The following is a 23,739-nucleotide window of genomic DNA, read 5'->3' as shown; positions in this document are numbered from 1 at the left end:
AATATGAGGTCACTTACTAGAGGTGGGACAAAAGGGGTAGGGTTGAGTTTTACTGTGCCCAGGCTATCTGGTCATCTCCAAGGCCTTCTCATCCAACCCTCAGTCTTTGGGCATTAATTAAATTCTTTAGTGGCAAGCTAGGCAAGTGTGTGGCAGGATCTCCACCCTTTCTAACTGAAACTGCTTTGTCTACAAACCCTGCTCAGGGAGTCTGAGGTAGAAAGGTCTCTGAACTTAAGAGGAAACTGACTGGTGTCAGGGTGGACACCTGACCCAAGGGCAGCCCACCCATAGGCTGACAAGTGACCAATGAGGTGATGTGGTGACATGGACTCTGCCCAATAGGATAGCAGTAATTAAATCTAGGAACCGTGTTTCCTTCAGCAGTGGTAAGGGATTCAAAAGTGGCACCTGGGGTTAACATGCTTATGAGCTTATGTGCAGAGGCTAGCTTGGGCTTTGAGAGAGATGGAAAGAGCAACTTCTGGCTCTGACAGCATTTATTTCCCAGCTTGTCACTTGTTCACTCCATTCAACCACTACTTATTGAACACCTACTATAAACCAGGCCCTGCACTAGATCCCTCTTGAAATTCAGTATAACCTTTGTTCTCCTGGTGCTTCTTATCTGAAGACAAACATTAATAAAATATAATTACAGATAAAGGAATATTTTTTAAGCTTTGATAAAATGTGAAGAAAAGCTATAGGTAGGAAGCTATGAGAGACTGAATGGGAATGTCTGACCTAGTTTGGAAGTCTGAGAAGTCTTGCCTGGAGAGGTGACGTTTGAGCTGAGATGTGAAGGACAAGTAGGAGTTATTTAATTGAAGGGTGAATTTAGGGGAGAAATGTGTTCCAGGCAGAAGAGCCAGTGTGAACAAAGAGGCAGGAGGGAGTATGGCTTATTGAAAAGACTGTCATAAAACCACCGTGGTTGGAGTAGAGTGCAGCTGGGCGATAAATGCTATTTGTATCTATACATAAAATGTCTTTTCTTTTTTAATGTGGCCTGAGGAGACTCTCTTCCTTAGACACAAAAGTCCAGTGGACAAAAGCACCTACTGTATACCCCAGGTGCTGAGAGGGGTACAAGATCAATGAAATAGCTTCATCCTGGGCTCTACCATTTACTAGCTATGGGACCTAGGGCAGGTTACCTAGTATCTCTGAGGATCAGTTCATGCATCTGAAAATAGAGACGACAAAAGCATCTGTACAGGGAATTCCCTGGGGTTCCAGTGGTTAAGACTTTGCCTTCCAATGCAGGGGGTGTGGGTTTGATCCCTGGTCAGGGAACTAAGATCCCACGTGACTCCCATAGCCAAAAAACCAAACATAAAACAGAAGCAATACTGAAACAAATTCAATAAAGACTTTTAAAATGGTCTATGTGAAAATAATGTTTTTTTTTTTCTTTTAAAAAAGCAATTGTACAGAGTTTTGATGAGTATTAAAGAGACAAGGTCTATGTGCATGCCTAACCTGACTTGTGGCATGTGATGGTGGTTTAGTCGCTAAATCATGTCCAACTCTTGCAAGTCCATAGACTGTAGGCCGCCAGGCTCCCCTGTCTATGGGATTTCCCAGGCAAGAATACTGAAAGTTCCTCAGTTGTGTCCGACTCTTTGTGACCCCAGGGACTAGAATCCATGGCATTCTCCAGGCCAGAATACTGGAGTAGCTAGCATTTCCCTTCTCCAGGGGATCCTCCCAACCCAGGGATCGAACCGGCATTTCCTGAATTGCAGGTGGTCTCCTGAATTGCAGGTAGATTCTTTAAAGACTGTGGCATATAGTCGATAGTGCTTAATACACACTTTTGATATTCGTCAAATGACTGAGAAAGGACTGGGGCTCAGTAAGAACTTGCTACTTTTTTGGACTATGGTGGGAGTGGAGGTGGGAGCAAGATTAATACAGTGTTCAGAACAAGGTAGTAAATGATGCAAGAGAACCTAAGGGATGAGCCAAGGCAGGGGTCAGATGGTAAGCACAGGTAAACACAGCCATGTGTCCATAGGCTGGCATATCCAAAAGCTCTGCATGCTGGGAATAGAGGGGAGAAGATGGAGCTGGAGCCAAGATGAGGGGAGCTGGGAAGGGGGCTGTGTGGGGCTGGGGACAGGAGCACACCTTGAGAGCCCAGTTCCACTCTGGGACAGAAAGCCCAGTGAACAGTCATCAGTACTTATGAAGCCCTCATTCCCCACCGAATCCCAGGTTTTAGCAGGTGCTCAGTGTGAAGTGGATGCAGGGATGATAGTTATCTAGATAGAGTCACATCCATCACGGGCAGTGTGTGGGGGTCAGAAGCATCTGCACTGTGGCTTTGAGCAACCTGTCCATCAGGGCCAGGGCTCCCCCTGACGCCACAGAAGGTCACCAGCATCAGCATTCAGTTTTGAAAGTAGGGGGCAATGCATGAGAGTCTAAGACAAGACCTGGAGCCAGGCCCTCATCATTGGGTTTGAGTTCTGGACAAGATTTATTCCAAAAAGAATATAGAACTTGGTCAGACTTACTGAGAAGGCAAAGATTTATCCAGTCCCATGGATAAATCCTTCAAAGAGAGATGGAGAGTAGCAACATGGGAGGATGTATAGCCTTCTCTCCATGTGTATTTATATGTCACCTCATGCCATAAATGCATTGTGGTATGTTTAATATTCATTACTCAAGGGTTGTTCTTTTTTTAAAGTCACTGGGGCAATGGAAACAAAGGAAAATACAGTTGAAAAATTTTAATGGAAACCAGGTGGAGTCAATACCCAAAACATATGCCATAAAATTCTATAAAATCGCCAGAGGTAGGCTAAACATTTGGTTCTGAACAGCCTGGTGGCCTGAGCAAGGAGGGAAACAGGGGCGGTCACCAACTTTATGGGGTTGGGAAGATAAACCACCAACAACTCAGTGAGATGCAGCCTTCCAGGGTGCTGAGACCTGGGGTGCTTTTTCCCTGGGTCCTCACACAAAGGAGCGCCATGGGTACACAGGGCTCCAGTGAGCACACTGTTGTGAGCTGCTCTTACACTTCCTGCCTCAACGTCAGGCTGGGCTCAGGAGCCTGGGTAGACCTGAAGGGCTCACCCTCAGAGTCAGCTGGGAAACAGCTTAGAGAATGAATATTTCTATTCTCCCAGACACATCTCCTCCTGGAGCATGGCTGCAGACCAGCAGAAATGTTGCCTCAAAACCTGGGGATGAAGGAACTGGACCACACCAGCTTTAATTCTGCATCTGGCACCGGAAGCCCATGTAAAGTTGGCTTTGGCAAAAATGGAAGGGTAATTAATAAGGAGACTGTTAAGGGAGTGAGAGTTACAGAGCCATCCCCAGCTGTGGGGCTTCACTTGGCTTACCCGCCAGTGACTCACGGGCTTATGAGCAATCCTCATATGCCTGATTTAGAGGACTTACTCACCCTTCAGAGAAAGACCTTAATGCAATAAAGCAAATGTCAGCAAGTGGGACGCAGCTTAGCCTATCACCCCAGCCTGCACCCAGCTTCCCCCTCCCTGCCTCTCCCTGCCTGAGGCCTCTCCAGCCACTCAGCACCTGGACACACTCACATAGTGGGACACATTCCAGGGCTGAACGGAGGCTCAGAGATACGAAAGCAGGGAGAGACCTCAGGTGGACCAAGCCCTAAAGTCTGGTCCAGCAAGTTGACAGATTAGCTCTAAAGCACTAGACTTGGGGCAGGGTGAGGGCTAGAAGCCAGGATTTCCCTCCCTCTGCAGTGCTCTTCCCTCCGTTGCTTCCCCTGAAAGCCCTGGTTGGATTGCAGAAATGCTGAAGGTAAAGCAGCTTCCCCAGTAGGGGTGACATTCTTACCTGACGTTTTTCCAAGGAATCTGTGGGGAAGGAAAGTTTTGTGGGGAGCAAGGCCTCAAGCAAAGCTTTTGAGGTGAGACATTTAGACAGTGCTGGGCTACCCTTGGGTTGGACGCCATCTTGCTATTTGCTGACATGGCACCTGCTGGGGGAGCTGGAGGCTTTTGGACACCCCATAGTCAAGGAGTATGGATTAGAATCCCTGTGTCGGGAATGTGTGGTATCAATCCCAGTCAGTTTCCTGTTCCTCATGATTAGGAAACAGTCCCCAAGAGTAGGCTGGAGCAGAGGCATAAGCCATGGGGATAAGCAAACACTGCCCCTTCCTTCTTCCACCACACAGAGGACATTACTCAGAAGGCAAGCTGATTCAGCCTTGGACTTAAACCCACTCATGGAAGGATTTACCTAGGAACTCCTCAGGGAATTATCTGCAAGAATTAATCCCAAGGGTAAACAAGAAGAACAAGCATTTAAAGCAAACCTTTGTTCGTTTATTTGTCCCTCAGTCATTTTTCCATATCGGAGAAGGAAATGGCAACCCACTCCAGTGTTCTTGCCTGGAGAATCTCAGGGACAGGGGAGCCTGGTGGGCTGCCGTCTATGGGGTCGCACAGAGTCGGACACGACTGAAGCAGCTTAGCAGCAGCAGCATTTTTCCATACCTTTCTGAGTCTGCCATACGCAGGTACTGGGGAGAAGGCTGACCACAAGCTTGCCACTCAGGTTTGCTCCCATCAAGGGTCTCCGGTTCTGAGGAACTTTTGGGACCATCTAGCTTAGTTCACTCATTTCATGGATGAAAAAGCTGAGATCCAAGTTGAACTCTTTACCTGGGGCTTAAGGGAGTGAAGAGCTCAGGGTGGATAGATGCTCTGACCACCTCCCCACATGGCCTGGGTCTAAGGAATTCTCTTGCAAGCGAACTCAGGGAAGCCTCCCAACTGGAAAGCACTGAGTAGACAAACAGCCTCATGCCTGCCACTGCACACTCACCACCATCACCTTAAGAGTTCGTCTGGATAGAGCCCAGAAAAGTAGGCTGGGTCCCCACCTCAATGTACCCCTGCCTGAACTCATCAACAAGAAGCACTTTTGTTCTTTTTACTATTTTTATTTTGCACTATAAAAAAAAAAAGATGACGACGATGACAACCAACATACTGCTTTTCTTCACATTCATATGGTTTTTAGGAAATTATTGCCTTTTCCCCTGGAGAAATATCCTACAGACAAAAAAAAAAGTAGTACCACATTGAGAAATCTGCAAATCCCAGAAGTCAACAGCTTGAAGACAACCCCCAGGGGCAGGGAAGAACACAAGTGTCATCAGAGACGAGACAAGCACATATAAAGACAGCAAGCTGGGGGGACGACTGTTTCAATGCCACTGACCCAGGAAGTGGGTACCCTTTCTCTCTCGTGGCACCCACTGCCACCACCTCAAACAGGTGATTTTTGGTCTATGGTCTAAAGAACTCTTTTCAAATGACACAAGAGTTGCTTTGAGGAGAGGTGCAACGAGAAAGGTTCAAGTATGAGTAAGAATCATGCCCAAGTCCAAAGTCAGGGAAGAACCCACAGTGAGAAGGAAACCGGAAGTGTTCCCGTCTCACTACTTCACCCAACTGACTCCACCTGATCCAAGATGGAGTCTCAAAAGCATCTGAGGGTTCAAATCGGCATATACATCATGTCCCTAAAACCCTGCAGGGTTACTTTCCTGACTAGGTGGTGATCAGCTTATGCCCTGAAGCAACAGAGACAGATATAGAGACTGCCAAAATTTAAAAAAAAAAAAAAAAAGGTGGAAATTGTGCTTCCTTCAAAATGAATTGGCTTCATGACTGCCTTTTCTCCTGGTCTAGCAACTGCTTTCTCCCATGTTGCTGCAGGTTATTTATTGCCTTATGCTTGAAATGAAAAGGCGAATTTTGAGGTGCAAAGACTGGGCAGTCCTGAGGGCGGGGGTCTGGAAGTACAGTAGTCAGCACGCACTGTGCTTTCATAATGGCTTGGCCTTCCTTCAGTCCCGAGGTCAGTCTCAAGTTTGTCTGCAAACCTGGTGACCCCTTCGCTGTCCCACCAGGATAGCAGGACAGGGCGAGGTCTTCAGCATTGCACAGGTATGAAATGTTCACGAGTCAAAATACAAAATCACAGTTGTTCTTGGGGCTGGGCTGGCTCCCCCAGCTCAGGTTTAGCAGGATGTAGCTGTGGCCAGGGGGCTCCGGCTGAGCTCTGAGGCTGTCGAGTGGGTGGGCACCGGGGCCAGCACCGAGGTAGGGAACGTGCAGTATGAAGCCTGCACGTCAGGGCTCAGTGTCTGCAAGTGGGCGAGGAATGAAGGGCCGGCTGCCTCTCCTTGGCAGGAGGGAGCCGGAGGGGTGGGCGCGGAAGGCAGGATCTCAGACTCATACTGTAGGAGCTGGCCCATGAAGCCGAAGTTGGGCGAGACCACACTCCTCCTCTGCTTGATGTAATCAAAGGCATCCTTCAGGTGGAACTGCTTGGTCTTCATGAGGTAAGCCATGCAGATGGTGGGCGAGCGGGAGATCCCAGCCTCACAGTGAACCAGGACCTTGCCTCCCTTTTCCCTGACACAGTCTAGAAGAAACAAGAGACAGTGGGACTGAGTTGGGATGGGGACTCAAAGGCAATTGGGTTTAAAAAAAAGTGACCTAGTTATCAAGTCTCATCATGTCTGCTCAACAGCAGTGGTCCCACAGTAGGCTTCTGCCAGTCTTTAATCCTCACTGGCGAGGACAGACCTTGGAGTCCCCCTGATGTCCATCCCTCTGTAGGACCTACACAAACCTTAGTTGTCAGGGTACTTGCACAGGTTCTGCCACTAGAGAGGCTCTAGACCTGGAGTAACCCCTTCCTGGGCATGCCATTTTAACTTGGGTTTCACAAATGGGTTTCAAGAAGGGCTTTGGGAGTATCTTTCAAACTGCCTGCAAGTTTTTATGGCACAATCACATTTTTCTGAGAGGCTCAAAGATTGACTTGGAAAAGCAATTCCTGTCTCTCAGGATCTGATTCTAATGGTGATAACCTAGTCCCCATCCTGGGAGAGGCCTTCCAACCTCCCCGGGCACCTTGTTTGGCTATGCCAGGGCGCGATGCTTGGCTCAGCCCCCAGGGTTCCCACCAATGAAACATACAATAAATAGTGTGCAACCACTAATTATAGCCTTGGCTAAGTGACGCTTACGAGACGGAGGATATAAATGGCTTTGGCAAACTCCATCTTGCACAACAATGGAAGTTGCTGCTATAAAGCTACCACCGTCAGTTAGCATGGTTTAGCTCAGTTTCACAAAGGCGGGGGTGGGGTGGGGGGGAGCCTCCTTTTCTGTTCTATTCCTACCCCCAAAAGAGCTATAACTGTTAAAAATGGGCAGGGGTAAAAGGTTAAACATATATACACATCAAATTAAAACCACAAAAAAGTCTTTCCAATTACCCCTTTTGCTAGTGAGGAAACAATTACATCACAGGAAGTTAGACATACCTGGCACTATGTCAGGCCACCGAATGCAAAAACATTTAAGATTTTGAAGGGCCAATAAAAGTCAGCCCTCTTACCCACCTCCTTCCCCATGTTTAAAAGGTTTGCAGATGCATCTCTAAGATCTAAAAGATCAGGTTTCTGAGCAGTCAGGAAGGAACCCTTGAGTTTCCACAATGAAAATCTCAAAGGATGCCCCAGGATAGCTCCTTAGAGGTGCCCCCAATATAGTCTCTGATTCAAAAGAAAAAAAAAAAGTTCTTGTAAATTAGTTCAAAGGGGACTCCAAGTTCCTAGGATTACAGGGTCATGACTCCACAATTTTCTTCTGTTCCTCCACTGGCCTCATCATCCAGCTTTTAGTTGGCCCAGAGCCAAATCCCAGAAACCAAAGAGCCTACAGTACCTTGCTTCTGGGTTTCCACTCCACCCCTTGGGGCTTGCCTTCCATGTGGCCCGTGGGAGGGGTCAGTGCCAGCGCAGTGCCAGCTCAGTCCCTCCCTCCGTCAGCAGGGGGAGGGGTCTGGGGAAAAGTAGCTCATGTGCCTTCAGAATGCTGTGGGTTTGTGTGGTTGTGTACACAACAGATACAATGCACAGACCGGATGGGGAGGGAGGCATCTGAGAAGTAATGGGGGCTGTTTCATGACCTCACTGAGAAGCTATCTAGGTAATTAAATAACAGGCTGAGAAGGGCAAGGCATTCCCAGGGACAGGGAGAACAAGTCAAAGATTTCCCACCCTGAGCCCATCGTTTCGGCTGCCTCTCGGAGGCTCCAGAGGAACCACCGTCTCAGCCCAGAGGCTCAGGGGCCAGGGAGGGCAGGCTCAGCCTTTTGCTTGCAGTGAGTTTCTCAGTGGGATTCCATGGAGTAGAAGTTGTATATGATGAGCAGAGGGCCCACCACGTGGCAGAAGAGGGGAGCCCTTTAATGGCTCCCTGCACTAAGATATCACTGCTACACTCAGCACCAGCCTTTCCCCTCCAACATCCCTCACAGCCAGAAGCAGGAAGACTACTGCTCAGCTTCAACAGCTGCGCAACGTTAGGGAGGAAAGAGGACTCTGGAAAGGGAAGCAAATCCACAAGTGTGGGCAGCGGGGCCCAGCCTAGTCCCCAAGGGAGGTGGATGGGAGAGAAAGATCTCAAATGAAAGAGCAGTCCAGTCCACTCTGAGGAGTTGAAATCCCAAGGCCCAGAAGCCCTTTCTAGGCAGAGGGACCAGAGGTTCCCAGGCCTACACAATGTAGTAAGTGATAACTACCTCACAGAACAAAGATGCCAACTTCTCTGTGCATAAAGCATGGAGCTTGAGTCGAGTGTTACCATTAATCCAAAATGAGCTGAAAATGCAAAACAAATTGTCCCCAAAGCAATTTGCCAAAAACGGTGGAAAGCTGCTGGGGCCCCGGGGTTTCAGTGTGTTAAGCAATGCTCTCTCGATCCTTCTGTTTGCTTTTAAAAATATCCCAATCTACGTAGAAGCACAGTCTGTGTGGTTCTTTCCCTTTCCTGTGTCCCTGGCATAGAGCATCACTCATGGACGCATTCTGCTTCCCATCCAGCCAGAAACACTAACAGAGCAGTCGTGAGTACTGCCTTAAGATGATATTAACTAATACATTTATCCTGCAAATTAAAGCTCCTATTAAACAGCAACTCAAATCCTCCCCTCTGTTGTTCTGAGGTGAATCTCTTTTTGGCTCCCACTTGTGGTGGTCGCACAAACAAGATGCTTTTCTTCTCAGCGATGGGGTGACCTCCATCAGTACATCAAAATCCAAGAACACACCCCTCTAAATAACTGAGGACAGCGGCACATACCAATGAAGTCTATTGCTTCTTGAAAGTGGGAGCTGATGTCAGCCGCGTGGCTGTCTTCCACGGGGATCCATTTGTAGTGTAGGTGCGTCGTGCAGGCCTCGGGGGTCCGACGGGAGACGTTGAGCAGGGCTGTGATGTGCAGGTTGGCAAGGAACTCGCACTTGGATGCGTGGTAGGCACTTCCAAGGTAAAGGAACGGAAGGATTTCAACTGGGCCGCCCTGGAAGCAGGGGCAAAGGACAACCAGGAAATATTGATCAGCTTGCTCTTCGGAGAGAAGAAAGAAAACAATCCTGACCTATTTGTTTTCAAGTGGGAGGTTCCCTCTCTGGTTTCCAGGTAGAGAGTTGATAGCCAAGGCAGTTTAACCAAGAGTTTGGGTAGAGGCTCCAGCCTGGTAAACTCTCTACCCTATGTCGCTGCCTTGGGACTCAGGGACAGCAAATCCCACACAGCTGAGATTTTCATTTCCTTACATATATCGAGGTGGCGGGAAATGTTGGCAGCCCTTCTAGACTGACAAGGATGAGAAGCAGGGTGGGTTGCTGGAAGACTTGAGAAGACCATGTTGAAATTCTAGCTGCCCTATGAGTGCCAGGCCAAGGCCTGAACCTTGGGGGCAATCTCGATTTCCTTCTAGATAAAATGGAAAAGGGTCCAACAGGGTGAGCCCCCTCCTTTACAGTCTTGACCTTGGATGTAATGTGTTTCATCAGACCTAGGACACTGCTGATCCTAAGAGGCATTTGGATCCTGAGCAACATCAAAACGTGCCTCCCACCATCCCAAAAAGTATATTTCTCAGAAGTGAAAATAACCACGATCTATCCAAAATCCTCAGATAAGGAAAAGCTGTTAGGCCATGAGCAGAGGCTTGGTCTTTTTTTGTTGTTATTTTCTTAGCTATGCTGCTCAGCATGTGGGATGCAGGACCTTAGTTCCCTGACCAGGGATCAAACCTATGCCCCCTGCAGTGGAGGCACTGAGTCTTAACCAGTGGACCATGAGGGAAGTCCCAGGCCTGATCTTTAGTACGGTTGAGTTTTTCTGAGAGATGCTTACATCCTCACGCTTTTGGGAGACAACCTATACCTCAGGTTTCTAGTTACGAAGGATCCAAAGAACCAGAGACCATCTACCCTGCTGGCTAATCAGACTCTGGCAGTCTCAGCATTTCCAGGGTGGCCAGAAAAGCTATCGTTCCACAGCTGGAACAATGGGAGCCCGAGATCTACAGGGAAAAACACTGAGCTGGGGTGACGGTGGCTGTGTCTTTGGCCGCCTTTCTCGTATCATCCATCCGTTTCCTGTGTTTCCATTTCCTGTCCTGGAATAAGAGTGGAATGGAAACTTTCTGCCAGCCCCTTGATAGGGAAAGGGGCATGGGATGAGGGCCGGCAGAAGGCAGTTCTCAGAATACCCCGCACGGGTGTCTGCTTTTCCTTTCCGGAGATGTCGGGTGTTTAAGGCAAAGGCCAGTTTGACCACTTGAAAGGAACTTAAAGAGATTTTACAAAAGGTAGTAATAGTAACAATCAGTACTTTTGTTAGCTGCCCCCTGGGCTTAACACTTAAGATGTAACTACATAGATGTCTCCCTCTCTTTAGAGATTGGAAAATGCTGCCATATCAGACCTGGGATCCTACTCAGTTTCTCCTGGAGCTTAACCCAACCAACACCCATGAAACCATATTTCTTTCCTTTTTTGAATCTTCTTCTTAGATTCAAGAGGAAGAAACCAAAGGCCTTCAGAAACCTCAAAGGTTAACACGACCTCCCCTAGCTTTTCTCAAGGAAGAAGCACTTCTAAGAAGTAACACACTAGGGGCTTCCCCAGATGAGTCTTGGAGACACTTCAGGGCCTCCCCCGGTTCTTGCATGGCCAAAGGGCTGTGTGCTTTCACAACATCCTGCAAATTCTCATTTCTCTTTCACTTTCTGAGAAAGGGAGGGGGGGAAAACACCACCCAAACAAACAAACGCAAATGGAAATCCAGCTAAGCCGGATGCCCACGGCTTGAAAGCCCAGGGTTCATTATACTCTGTAATTTTAACAAAGGAAAACAAACAAAATAATAACCTTGGCACCTCGCCAAGCGAATAGGTTTCCTGACCAAAGATTCCATTCAAGGAAAAGCCACCTGGCTGAACTTGGAAGTCTATCCCCAGGGGGCAGAGCTTTGCTCATGGCAGGCAGCTGGCATCTTATGCAGCAGCATCTAGAAGTCTTCCTTCTTATGATTTGGGTATGTTCTTATTTTGTGTCAAGAACCTAAAAAGTTCCTCCTACCAAGTCAGGTACCTACTGGAATGACCCTCTTCCAAAAGAAGGCAAGTGGCAAACAGAACAGGGTCCTGAAAAGGACCAAAGCAAAGGATGAAAAGAAGGGAGTTCTGAGCTTAGTGCTGCCATGAACTGAGCTTCAGGATTCTTGGCAAAAATCAATCACCCACGAGCTCTGACAGTTTTTCCCTCTGTAAAATGGGAAAGTGGGTTTGATCTCTGGTTTCTGCACATCTAGGTCCTTGCTTGCTTCCCTTCCCCACCCCACCCCCTCCATCCTCCTGCATCACAGGTAACCCTCTGGCTGAGCCGTCCACTTTTTTTGCCTTTAGTGGGTTGCCAGAAAGTACGATTCTAGGAAGGGAAAAAACCCACAGGTTTGTAGACACATGAAATCCTCTAGTGTCTCTTGATCTCTGGTTTCAGAATTTATGGAATTATAAGCATCAGAAACCCCTAAAGGAAGCTGCATAGCTACAACCCTCCCCCAATCTTCCTCCTTCAGTTAAAAATACCAAGACACGCCTTTACAGGTACCGGGTTGGTTTGCAGAAACTGCAGAGCATGAACAATTACACAGAAGACCAACACAGGAAGCCTGAATGTCAGCTCTGAAAACGTCTTCAGGGAAACCTAAACTGCTATTTCGATGCTTCTCTGCACCTCCCAGGCCAGCTAACAATAATATATCTTCCACTTCCCCTTTTCTCCAGAAGCCACCGAGCATCCTGAAGCGTGTTTGCTCTTGACAGCTTATTTGCTGGAAGGAAGCCCATGTACTCTTGGATGGAAACTCTAGTTGGCAAGCAACAGAGGTTCTCCAAAGCTAGAGGCCTCTGCCAGCTCCCTGATCCGCAAAAGAACCAACCAACGTTAGTGATCAGGGAGAGGGAGAGCCAGGGTGCTGTGCAAGGAACAGAGCCAGGGGCCTGGATGGCACTTCCACACCTCGTACCTGGTCATAGGCCGGCCTGCAGCTGATGTTAAGCACTGACTTCCCACACTGACTGATGAGGGCTCTCTCAGTTTCCACCTTCTCTTGTGAAATGGGTTTTACATCCACACAACACTCAGGATATTCCGAGTAGAAAGTCTCATATCCCCCTAAAAGACAAAAATAAGAAAGCAAGAGAGATATAAGCACTGACTTTTTTTTTTCAGTCTGTCAGAAAACACCTAGAATTGATCAATACTCTGAGAGTGGAATACTAAAAAAAGGTATTAAGTTACTATACATTCTGGTCTTATAGAAAAACTGAGCCACAACAAGTAATAGTTTTAGAATAGAAATGGGCTCCACAGACAAATACACACTCACTCTCTCTTTCTCTCCTAAAAAGCTACAGTTCAAAGGCAATTATTAACTTTTTATGTCTATCAGAAGAAGCTTAAGCTGTGAAAGGAAATATATCTGACATCTGGCAAACATTAACCAAACCCCTCCAGACAACAAAAGCTATTTTCTCACATTTATCTAAAAGGTGTGATTATGCAGAATTTCATTAGTTCTTGAAAGAAGCTCCTAAACTGGTCTGTTTCATCCATAGCCAATCAGCTCTAAACAGGATTATAGATGCAACCCCCCTCTATAAGGGAATGGGGTCTTACATGAGGTTTTACCCTCAGGGCCATAAAACAGCCCTGCCCTCTCTCCTTCCCAAGGTGCTAAGAACACCGCTGACAGTCCTCTCCACAGGTCCAGTGTAATCAATCTAGTTAATTACCTTCTAAACCAAACTAGAGGAATGAGGCCTTCTGAATTTAATTCTTATCTCCGCCCTTAACCCCCACTGCTTTCCCCTTGATGGCCACCTACTCACCCTTTATCTCCTTATTACCCTCCCCTCCTGAACTTTCTCCCCAGCTACACACACCCTTGTGTGTGCATACACACCCTCAAACTGATAAGTCAACTACCCGCAGGTATGATTCTATAAAAATCCTAACTACATTTAAACTTCTCCAATTGGATCGCTTCAGGTAAGAACTACTCTGACCAAATCAGAGAAACTTGAGTATGTAAACTCTTGGGCCTGTGCAGGAAGTGGGGAGAACCGAACAAAAACATTGGCCCTGAAGCCTGAGAATGCCAACTGCTGCTGGGTGAATAGGCCAGCCTCGTGTGGGGGAACCCCCTGCTTCCACTCCAAAGGGACCTAAGCCGTTTCCTAGAGCCTCCAGAAAACCTGCTTCTTTTTCCAGAGAATTGGGGTCAAAACATCAAATTTTTTTTTGTTTGTTTGTTTTGTTTTTTGGCCACACTCTGTGACTTGCAGGATCTTTAGTTCCTGGACCAGGGATTGAACCTGGACCCTGGCAGTGAAAGTACCCAGTCCTAACCATTAGACTGCCAAGGAATTCCTTCAATCATCAGTTAAAGAAGCATTCTGAGACCATATTTTTTTCCCCAACAGCCCTCTTTTTTTCCTTCTGTCTTTTGGTGCTGTGATAGCGCCACAGTGGAGCACATGGTGGCTTTTTTAAACCCCTGCCATAGGCAAATGGTTAATGGATTACTCGGCAGTCTCCAGCTCTCTTTCAGAAGCTGCAGCCAATTCCTAGAATGAGTCATCTCGTCATTACTGCTTCCTCTCAGCGTGCTGGAACTGCCCCCGCCCCCACCAAGCACACCCAAATCTCCCCTGTGGTCACTTCAACAAATAGCCACCCGGGCCTCCCCAGATGAGCTTCCGGACCTCCACAATGACCAATTTCCCGGTTATGCTGACAGGTCATGCCGGAGGGGGACAGAGGTGGAAAGTTTGGAGGTATCTGTGGCTTAGTTTCCCCTCCTTCACCACCACTGCCTCCGCCCCCTGCACGGACCCTCAGCTTCTTCCAAAGAGATGTCCCTAGTAAGCAAAGCACTTCCTGCACCTCAACATTTTCGTTTGTAGGAGACACAATGGGTGATAGGGGACAGGAATCTGAAGTAAAGCGGCCCAGGCCCTCTCAAACTCCAGCATGAAACTTGGGAAAGAAAAGCCTTCAGGTCACCCCATCTCTTGGCTTTAAATAGAGCACTTAAAACAGCTGGCTCTTAGGAGGACCGACAGGAGGTGCGGGTGTGGGCTGGGTCCTGCCTGCCTGTTGACAAAATATGGCAGGCAGACAGAGTCTCAGTGTGACAAGGGACAGATAAACAGGGTCCTGCCTCTTCAAGTTGGGGTCAGGAGTCCTCCAGATTAGCTGGTCTGTCTTTCACCCACTCCCATCAGAGGGCTGGAGAGATGGAGCATTCCTCTCTGGTGCCTCACTTGAGATGCAAGAGCTGTAGCAACTCTTGGCTGCTTCAGTTGTCTTCAGAGTGGTTCTGTTTTTGATCACCACTGCAATACCAGGGGAGTTGAGCAGAGGAAGAAGACGGACACTATCTATAAATACACATTAACAATGTCACTTGGTCAATTCATTTTAGTGGATTTTGTGTGTGTGTGTGTGTGCAGAAGGCATTGACAGAAGTGTACAAGGCATTGCCCCCACGATCTGAGATGCCACTAGATCAAAAACCTGAGCTCCTATGTGGACGTGAGTTAGGTGAAGAAATTATTTTCTTTGGCAACAACTTAAAAGTTCAGCATTGTTGTAAGGCTAAGTATCAAGCAATTTCTACTGAAATTTAAAACAGACATAAACTGTGACCTGGCAATTCTCATAATTTTGCTAAAAGACAGTACACACACAAAAAAGCATTTGGACAGAGATATACTCTCCCACGCTGCTTCAAATACTAAGGTGTGAAGCAATCTACTTACTGGCTATCATCAGGGGATGAGTTTAAAAAGCGAATAAGGGGAAAAAAAAAAAAAGGAATAGAACATGTATGCTCTGATATGGACAAGTCTCTCAAGATCTAGTTAGGTGAAAGAGGCAGGAACAGGAAATATACAAAATCATTCTATTTTTAAAAGATACTCATGGAAAATTAATTTATCTAAAGATGAACAAGAAATAGTTGACTGTTGCCTCTAGGGAGTGGAACTGGGTTCTAGGCTGTGCAGAAGATCCACTTTTCATTAAAGCATGTTACTTTCATTAAAAATTTAAAAAAAATCATTTTTACTTGAGATGTGAGTCTACAGAGCTGCCTACTTCCTGTAGCAATAACTTCCAAATGTCTTGCATGGCCCCTTGGAGAGGGCTGGAGGCCAGAGGTAAGACCAGAAGCAGGTTCCTGGAAGATATCTTTCATGCTGCTGGAGAGGCAGAAGCTCTTCCTGTACTCACTGCTAAGAAGAGGAGACCAAAAAGGGTATCAGGAAGACAAAGAAATCAGGGGCTCTGTGTGAAAGCTCTGCAGAGTTTAGAGGGCACTCTCCATCTCCTGGGGGCTGAGGCTGGGGGTAAGAGAAAGATCTTCTGCCTCTGGTGTCTCCCTAACAGGAATCAACTGGGGACAGACAGCCTGCAAGAGGTGCTAATCCAAGTGGGAGCTGCCCCTGAATCTCTGGAATCTCCCAATCTGGAAGATGTAAAACTCCACAGGTTGCACGGTTCTAAAACAGCGCCATCACGCTCTCAGCTCACGGCACCTGGGTTCTGAATTCCAGCTATGTTACATCTCAAGGCGATCTCCCAGAGCTGGCTGGGCTGAGTCCTCATGGTCTCTTCCCTATAGGCTAAGCCTTCCATACACCTGAGGTTAAAACGGACTCAAATAAAAGGTGGCAGCAATCACAGGAAATGATCCAGAAATCAATACTCTGGAATTTGACAGTAAATCACCCACCCACCAGCAAAGTCATCTCCCCCAGCAGGTGTAACGTGCAGACTGTTGAAGCAGCTACTGGAGGGTCTCAAACCAAATTCGCCGCAGTCCCCTTCACAAGCACCCTGTGGCTCCTCTCCTAGGTCCTGGCTCGCCCGCCAACCTGCCGCCAGCCCCCGGGAGACCGCGTTAGGTGCCCCAGCTCTGGCCCACGACCAGTCCAGGGGATGATCCCAGGGCGGGAGAGAGAAGGTGAAAAAGAGTGGGAAGACTAAAGACTGCCAGCTCCAAATGGAGCTGGCCTGGGAGGGGAGAAGGGGAAGCCGAGGAACAATAAAAAGCAATAAAATGAAATGAAAAGGAACAGAGGGGAGGGACTCGCCAGGGTCAAAAAGGCAAGAGGGTCGATGAAGACACAGCCTAACATACGTTAATTGTCCAGGCGGGAGGAAAGGGGACACCGCGGCGCCACGCTCCTGGGGGGGTGGTGGCGACCCGCGGATCCCTTCAGATCTGTCCATTAGGAAGGCTCCAGAGCGTCGGCCCCAGCGAAAGACATGAAGCCGGCGCCGGGAAACCCGGCTCATGCTGGGCGCTCCCTAACTACTAAGAAGCAGCGCCCCCAGCAGCGTGCAGCAACTCCACCCCCCCCCCCACCCCGGGCAGCCAGGCCGTCAAACGCTTTCGAGGAACACAGGTGGGGACGGAGAAGCTGCGAGCGCTGACACCGGTCGTGGCCTTCCCGGGGCACGTCAAGCCCCAGGGTGCAGAACTTCCCCGGCGCCAGGATCGAGGAAGGCGCCGGCGCCAGCAGGGGACCCCAGAGCCCGGGGCCGTCCTGGCGCGGGGGGGTGACCGAGGACCCGCGGCTCCGACGCAGCTCACCTTTGAGGAAGTAGACCCGCGGGCCGGCGGGCAGGCAGGCGAGCAGCGAGGTGAGCACGACGCGCGCGGCGCTCTCTTCGCGCAGCTTCTGCCAGTGCCGGCTGCCCTGGTCCAGCACGACCACGGCCGCCACGCCGCCGCCGCCCTCCTGCAGCAGCCGCGCGCGCGCCGCCTCGTCGGGCAGCACGTAGCGCGCCGACACCGCGCCGCCGCGGGCCCGCCGCAACACCACCGAGTTGAGGTTGACGTTCAGCGAGCCGCGCACGCTCGAGGCGGCGAAGGCCAGGTAGGGCCGGCAGTCGAGCACCACACAGCGCGCCGCCGCCTCCTTGCGAAGCATCTTGCGCAGTTGGCGCCCGTCGAGCGATGTGACCTTCATGCCGCCGCCCAGCGGCCCCGCGCCGTGCGCGCCGCAGGTGCCCACAGCCAGGGTGCCCGCCGGCGAGGCCCAGCAGGACGACCCCACGGGGCTGCGGCCGGCCGACCGAGCCCGGCGCCGGAGCGGACGCTCAACTCTTCTTTCCCGCTCCGCACGCTCGGCGCCCGGCCCGGCCACTGGCTGCCGCAGAAGCCGGGGATTCCGCCGGCAGCGGAGCGTTTTATGTGAATGGGCTTGTGGCTTGTGACGTGGCTGCCCATATAAGGCGGAATATGGGTATTTCCCCGCCCCTTCAGGCCGCGGCCACGCCCCTAGGGGGCGGGACGCGCTGGGCGGGCGCCCCAGCGTTAGTCAGCCCGAGAAAGAGGAAGTGGAAGGCGCCTCGCTGTGTTCTCTGCGGCGCTGCGCGCATACACTCACTTGCGCATCACCGGGGACTGCCGGTGGGTTGTCAGGAATGCCAGGAGGCCGAGGTGACCCACGCTGTGCGGGAAGAGGAGGAAGCGGAGGAGGCAGAGCTAGCGTCGCACCATAGGCTTTGAGTTTCATAGACGTAGGTTCTGGACCTTCTGGGGGCCGTGCCTGACAGTGCGGTAGGCAGAGCTAGGGGCGCCCTCGGCCGTGCCCCCAGATGAATCAGAAGCAGATTTCAGGCGTTACGGAAGTCTTTACGCGGGAAATGAGATGATAGCTGGAATTTGCTTCGAAGTCTGAGTTATTGATGACTCAAGTTTGGGCTTGTATTGGTAATCATTGGAGCTTGGTGATGGGTACCTGGGTGTTCATTATACGGTTTTTCTCTACTTTATATTTTGAAGTTTTCCACCGTAAAAGTACCCGAAAGTAAAAATAGGAAGAGAAGGGCCAGCAGTTAATCTCCCCAAATGGATTCTGCCCTCAAAGGATTTTCTTTGTCACACTCCCAGATAAAAATTAGAATGGTTGTAAGGACCTATTATTGTACAGCACTTGAAACTCTACTTAATGTTTTGTGGCAGCCTGGATGGGAGGGGGCGTTTGGGGAAGAATGGATGCATGTATATGTATGGCTGAGGCCCTTTGCTGTTCACCGGAAACTACCACAGCATTGTTAATCGGCTGTCAGTTCAGCTCAGTTCAGTCGCTCAGTCATGTCCGACTCTGCAACCCCATGAATTGGCTATACCCCCCAATAAAAAAAAATAAAGCTAAAATTTCACTGAAAAAAAAATAGAATGGTTTTTTGAGGAACCATTTTCTGTCACGGGGAAAATATCTGTGGTGAACTCAGCTGCAGCGTCAGCATGCACTGTTGATGGAGCTCAGCCCAGCCAACTGTCCAGGTGGCTTCTGGGATTTAGGGGATTATCTGTGGATAAAGTATAATCCCAGGCTGTCTGCCCCACTAGTCCCCAGCAGCTTTAGGCTTCCCATCCCCAGTCTTGGGGAACTGGACACACTCACCCATTCAGCAAGTATTTATTGAGGGGCAGCTCTGTTCCCTGATAGCTGCAGAGACACTCTTAGGGAAACAGGCTTCTCCCTCTATCTCAGGACTAACCGTTTTACTGTGAGCCTGAGAGGAGAGGGGACTGCCTGATGGAAAATAGGCTGCCTCCACTAGGGAGGGGCTTGTTTGCTATAAAGGGGAATGACGTTTTTTAGAAGGAAGCAGAAATTGAATTCTGAAATCAAATGCAATCACACAAGACACCAGCTAGCTGGCCATTGCCTCTGGGTCTCAGCTGCCTTCAGTCAGGGGGACTGTCCTCACCTTGCCAGTGGAGTCTTAATGAAGGTGTGGAAGGAAGGTTTTCTTTCTCTTTGCGGTTATCTGTGCCAGCCTTCCCTGCAATCTGCTCCTCCTCTAGTGTCACCAGAACCTTCTACCTCCAGACATTTCAACCTACGATCACACATGTATGGAGCACCCACATGGCCAGGCTCTGTACTGGTCTATGGACACTAATGTGATCAGGACTGCTCCAACTGCCCCCAGCTCAGAGAAGAGACTCGGCCCAGCCACAGACCTATAGTCAGTGTAACAGAGCATCCATATGTATGAGGTGGGGTAGGATGGAGCTCTGGAGAAGGCCACCTAGAGCAGAGGAGAGCTGAGGTGAGCTTACAAGAATGAATCGAGGAGAGCCAGGCTGTCGAGGGAGAGAGTGGAAAGCGTTCCAGGCACAGGTAACCCCTTGCTTAGTTGCTTAGTGCTTAGTGTTAGTTGCTCAGTTGTGTCTGACTCTTTGTGACCCCATGGACTGTAGCCCACCAGGCTCCTCTGTCCATGGGATTCTCCAGGCAAGAATCCGGGAGTGAGTAACCATTCCCTCCTCCAGAGAATCTTCCCAACCCAGGAATCAAACCCAGATCTCTCACATTGAAGGCACACTCTTTACCATCTGAGCCACCAGGGAAGGTAAAGGGAAAAGAAAAACAAAAAACCGATAAGAACCTAGCGTGGTGTGTGCTGGCGGTATGTAGGAGACTAAGGCATTTCTGGTATTTATTAGAAGATTAAGCAGGTCAGGTGGCAGAAGGACTTGTGTGTCGTGTGAGGCCTTTGATCTTAGCCTTTGGCTGGAGCAGCCCCAGATGAGGATGTTACTCAGGGACCTGGTCAGGTGAGCATTTGGGGACCTCATTTAGGTCGTCCTGTGGAGGAAGGATGTTTTATTTGAGGGTAGGGGTAGGGTCCAGACTGGGCTCCGGGAGACAGATAGGAGGCTTTTGTGGGTAATCCAGGCCTGAGCTGATAAGGCCCCAGCCGGAACTTGGCAGTGATAGCAGCAGTTGAAGAGGCCACACAGATGGGAGAGAGTTAGGAAGTAAGTTGCCGGAAGGGCTGGGATGAGGGAGAGAGGGGTAGGTGACTGAGTGAATGGTGACACCTTTAGATAGGGACCCTGCAGGAGCAAGTCTGGGTGCGTAGCAGGAGGAGGAGTTGGGGGTGAAGTTTAGATTATTAATAAGTAGAAGTTGATCATAGGCAACCCAAGGGGATAGTGGTAGGGTGGCCTGGCAAGCCGTGCAGGAAGGTCATCTGTCAACGGGATTTGTCTGTCACTTCCCATGCCCAACAGTTCACCAAGTCCCAGGACTCTGCCTTTCAGATCTCCTTCCTCAGCTGCCCTTCCTAGTCCCGTGTCCAGGGCCAGCTTCCTGAGTGTGTGACCTGTGTAGCTGCACAAGGCCATACTTAGAAGGGCACAGTGCTTGCTTTAATGCTTGCTGTCACTCTATTGACATTCTTAATAATTTTCGGACAAGAAACCCTGACTTTTCCTTTGGTACCGGGCCCCACAAATTATGTAGTCGGTGCCGCCCATTTGTTGTTGTTCAGGCTCTAAGTCGTGTCTGACTCTTTGTAACCCCGTGGACTGCAGCATGCCAGGCTTCCCGGTCCTTCACCATCTCCTGGAGTTTGTTCAAACTCGTGTCCACTGAGTCGGTGATGCCATCCACAGTATTAGTTAAAGGGGCCCTTTAGCCCTGCCACTGGGCCCTACAGTAGCATCCTGTTTCCCAATCTTGAGGTCCTCTCCTTGCTCTCTTGCCCTCTGCAATGTGATCTTTCAAAGCTTAGATCAGAGCACAGAGCCCACCTTCTCTGCTCAGAAACCTTCAGTGACACCTACGCACTGTCTGATAAAAATCTAGATTCATTAGTGGAACACCAAGATCCTTGTTCTAACCAACTGGCCATTACCCACCTCCAGCCTTGTTTCTCTCCTTCCGTCCCTCTTTCCCAACTCCAGCCTCCAGTCACACAGAACTGCCCATTTCCTAAACCTGCCCAACATTTTGCTGCCTCCACTCTTTTCTACGGGACTTGAGTGCCTCCCTCACTCCTTTGTTAGGAATCTTTTTCCACCTTCACACACCAGCTCCAGAACTATGGTTTCACCTCCAAGAAGTGACCCCTTGGTCCGCCAGCCTGTTTATCAGTTGCCCTCCTGGGGGTTCTCACGCTCTTGCCGTGTGCCCCTCCCCCAGCCCGTCACAGGAGTGTTATCTATCCTGCTGTTAGTCTAAAGGCTCCCAGGCCACACTCAGGACTTTTCCCACTATCGGTGACCCCATCATAACACCCAGCACATGGCAGGAGCTCACGCAGTTTTGGCAGAATGAAATCTGGTGCTTGCTGAGACTTGAAAGCAGCAGGCTTCTTAGTAGGCATGCAGGGGAAAAAGTTGGCCACAACATAAATAAGGGCCTTACATCCTGGGTCGGAAGACAAGACAGGAAGGTGTGGACCCAGAGGCCCTAGGATCAGGAAGTAAAATTCGGAAGAGGAGGATGTCTGACTCCTCCCCACCCCCAGCCCCTCCACTGCTTGGGAATGGGAGTAAGGGGAGGGGAGGTGTGGTTCAAGAATAAAAGCAGAATTTAAATTAGCGTGAGTGTATGAGGCAAGACCTTGCTCTATTTGTCATTCTCTCTCCGATGCCAGTTCCTCAGAGCTGGGCAAGAAGATTTTTGTGTTTCTTGTCCCTCCTTTGACCGGTCATCTTAGCCCTCAGGCCCTGATTCATTATGGTGATCTGATGTTCTTACCTGGTAGAGGGTCATAGTGCCCCTTTCTAAAAAGTGTAGGCCTGTTCCTTGGAAAAGTGCACACGCAGTTTTCGGCTTCCAGTATCGGGAAGCTGCACAGACCTGGGAACGCCTATGTCTGTCCCTGCTGCCTTCATCTGCCTGTAAAGTGGGGCCAGGTGGCCTGTGGGGGTGGATCAGAGGGTACCCCAGAATGCCAGAGAAGGGGCCCAGAGCCATTCTGAAGACAACCCAAGGGTCCACTAGCAGCCCCAGCCCTCCAGTGGGTGCATTTTTGCCAGCTCATTTCATTGGCTTTTTTATTTCTCATCATGAAAGTAGCACATGCTCATTATTGAAAATGTGGAAAAAGCAGAGATGTGAAAATGATGGTATTTTTTTTTTTTTTCTTTAAGAGCACTGCTTTCTCTGGTTTCTTCAAGACTGCTGTTGGGTCTGGACCCAAGACTTGCTTCAGACCATCTTGGTAAAATGAAAGAGCACTGGACTAGGAGTCAGAGAGCTGGATTTTTGTTCAGCCTCTGCTGTGACCAGCTTTTGCTGTTTCATTAATATTTGTAGAGTGCCTTCTGTGTGTGTAGGTGTTTTTCTCCCCATGGCCCTCCCGTCTCCCTCACCCCCAGGACCTTAGAGTGGAGTGAATACAAAGTTCACTTCAGGATGCAGGCACTTGCTGTGTGACTGTTGAGAATCACTCACCCTTTGTCTGCTGTCACGGTTTCCTCTTCTATAAAGCAGGGGCATTAGCGTCTATCTGTACACCGTGAGTGACAATGACATAATGTACATAAAGCTATAGCATGATGAAAGCATAAGGTATTTGTATGGTTGTTGTTGCTAATAATAATAATATCCATCAGCAAAGCATTTACTCAGTCAAATCCTGATACACTGGTACATTGTTTCCTCCTCTATAAAATGGGAATGAAAATAGGACTTAGCTCATAAGTTACTATCAGGATTCAGTGGGTTAAGTTACTTCGATGGGACAGCTACTTAGAATGCCTGGTGCATATTAAGAACTCAGTAAGCGTTAACTAGTTGAACAGACTGTAGTATTTGTTCCAGCCAAGAAAAGACTTTTTAATGGCTCAGGAAAAATAAGATGGGAATAAGCATAGCAGGGAGGAAGAGGGATACTTGCTGTTTAATTCAGCTGGCAGTGAAAGAATTATTGGAAGCCCTTGAACTTGTTCTCAAGGCTTACTGAGTTTGAGGGGATATTTAAAGAGTAAAAATCCCCAGACCAACTTACAGTAAACTAGAAGTGACAAGAAGCCATTCAGATAATAATAAGTGCTAAGTTGGATGGTTTTGGTATTGAGAGCCGAAGAAACTTTGTAGAACAGAGATCGATAAAGCCAGGAGCATTAGAGCAGGTGAGTCTGGGAGAGGGGTTTAGGTTTGATAAATAACTCTTCCAGTTCTAAGAGCAAGGACTTTGGAGTGTGACATTTAAGCCCCTGGTCAGCTGCTTACTGATTGTGTGACCTTGGGCAAGTTACTTCACTTCTCTAAGCCACAGGTCTCTCATCTGAAAAAAAAAAAAAAAAGTGGACTGGGGGGAGATAATAATAGTACCTACCTCCGAGGGCTGATGAGAAGATTAAATGGAGTACCTATGAAAAGCTCTTCTCTGCGTGCCTGTAGCATGGTGGGGGCTCCGTGTGAGCCAGTATTTTTCTTTATGAAAAGTCACGGGCAGCACGGAAGCACAGAATCTTGGCAGTAAGGAATTGTAATTCTATTTTGAAATTTTCCAGA

At 49.1% G+C, this 23,739-nt stretch overlaps 1 protein-coding gene across 1 annotated transcript; it reads right to left on the bottom strand.

Annotated features, from left to right (window-relative positions):
- Window positions 1-4,933: 4,933 nt before the first annotated feature.
- DUSP5 (dual specificity phosphatase 5) lies at window positions 4,934-17,630 on the bottom strand. Its single transcript, XM_027960305.3, has 4 exons — window positions 17,058-17,630; window positions 12,420-12,568; window positions 9,180-9,399; window positions 4,934-6,447 (listed from the first exon to the last, which is right to left on the bottom strand). The coding sequence occupies exons 1-4, from the start codon at window positions 17,434-17,436 to the stop codon at window positions 6,041-6,043; spliced, it is 1,155 nt and encodes a 384-aa protein (XP_027816106.1). The 5' UTR covers window positions 17,437-17,630; the 3' UTR covers window positions 4,934-6,040.
- Between the last annotated feature and the right edge of the window lie 6,109 nt (window positions 17,631-23,739).

This window comes from Ovis aries, chromosome 22 (assembly GCF_016772045.2).
Source record: "Ovis aries strain OAR_USU_Benz2616 breed Rambouillet chromosome 22, ARS-UI_Ramb_v3.0, whole genome shotgun sequence".
NCBI classification, from domain to species: domain Eukaryota; kingdom Metazoa; phylum Chordata; class Mammalia; order Artiodactyla; family Bovidae; genus Ovis; species Ovis aries.
The sequence above is the reverse complement of the archived record's forward strand: the minus strand, read 5'-3'. Positions and strand labels throughout refer to the sequence as shown.

Bases quoted from the DNA above. Each gene is read 5' to 3' on its own strand.
- DUSP5 (XM_027960305.3), bottom strand. From the start codon at position 17,436: ATGAAGGTCACATCGCTCGACGGGCGCCAACTGCGCAAGATGCTTCGC. The intron at 12,569-17,057 runs GTGAGCTGCGTC...TTTGTCTTTTAG, and splicing joins GCGGGTCTACTTCCTCAAAG to GGGGATATGAGACTTTCTAC. The intron at 9,400-12,419 runs GTACGAGGTGTG...CCCTGCTTCCAG, and splicing joins GCAGGCCGGCCTATGACCAG to GGCGGCCCAGTTGAAATCCT.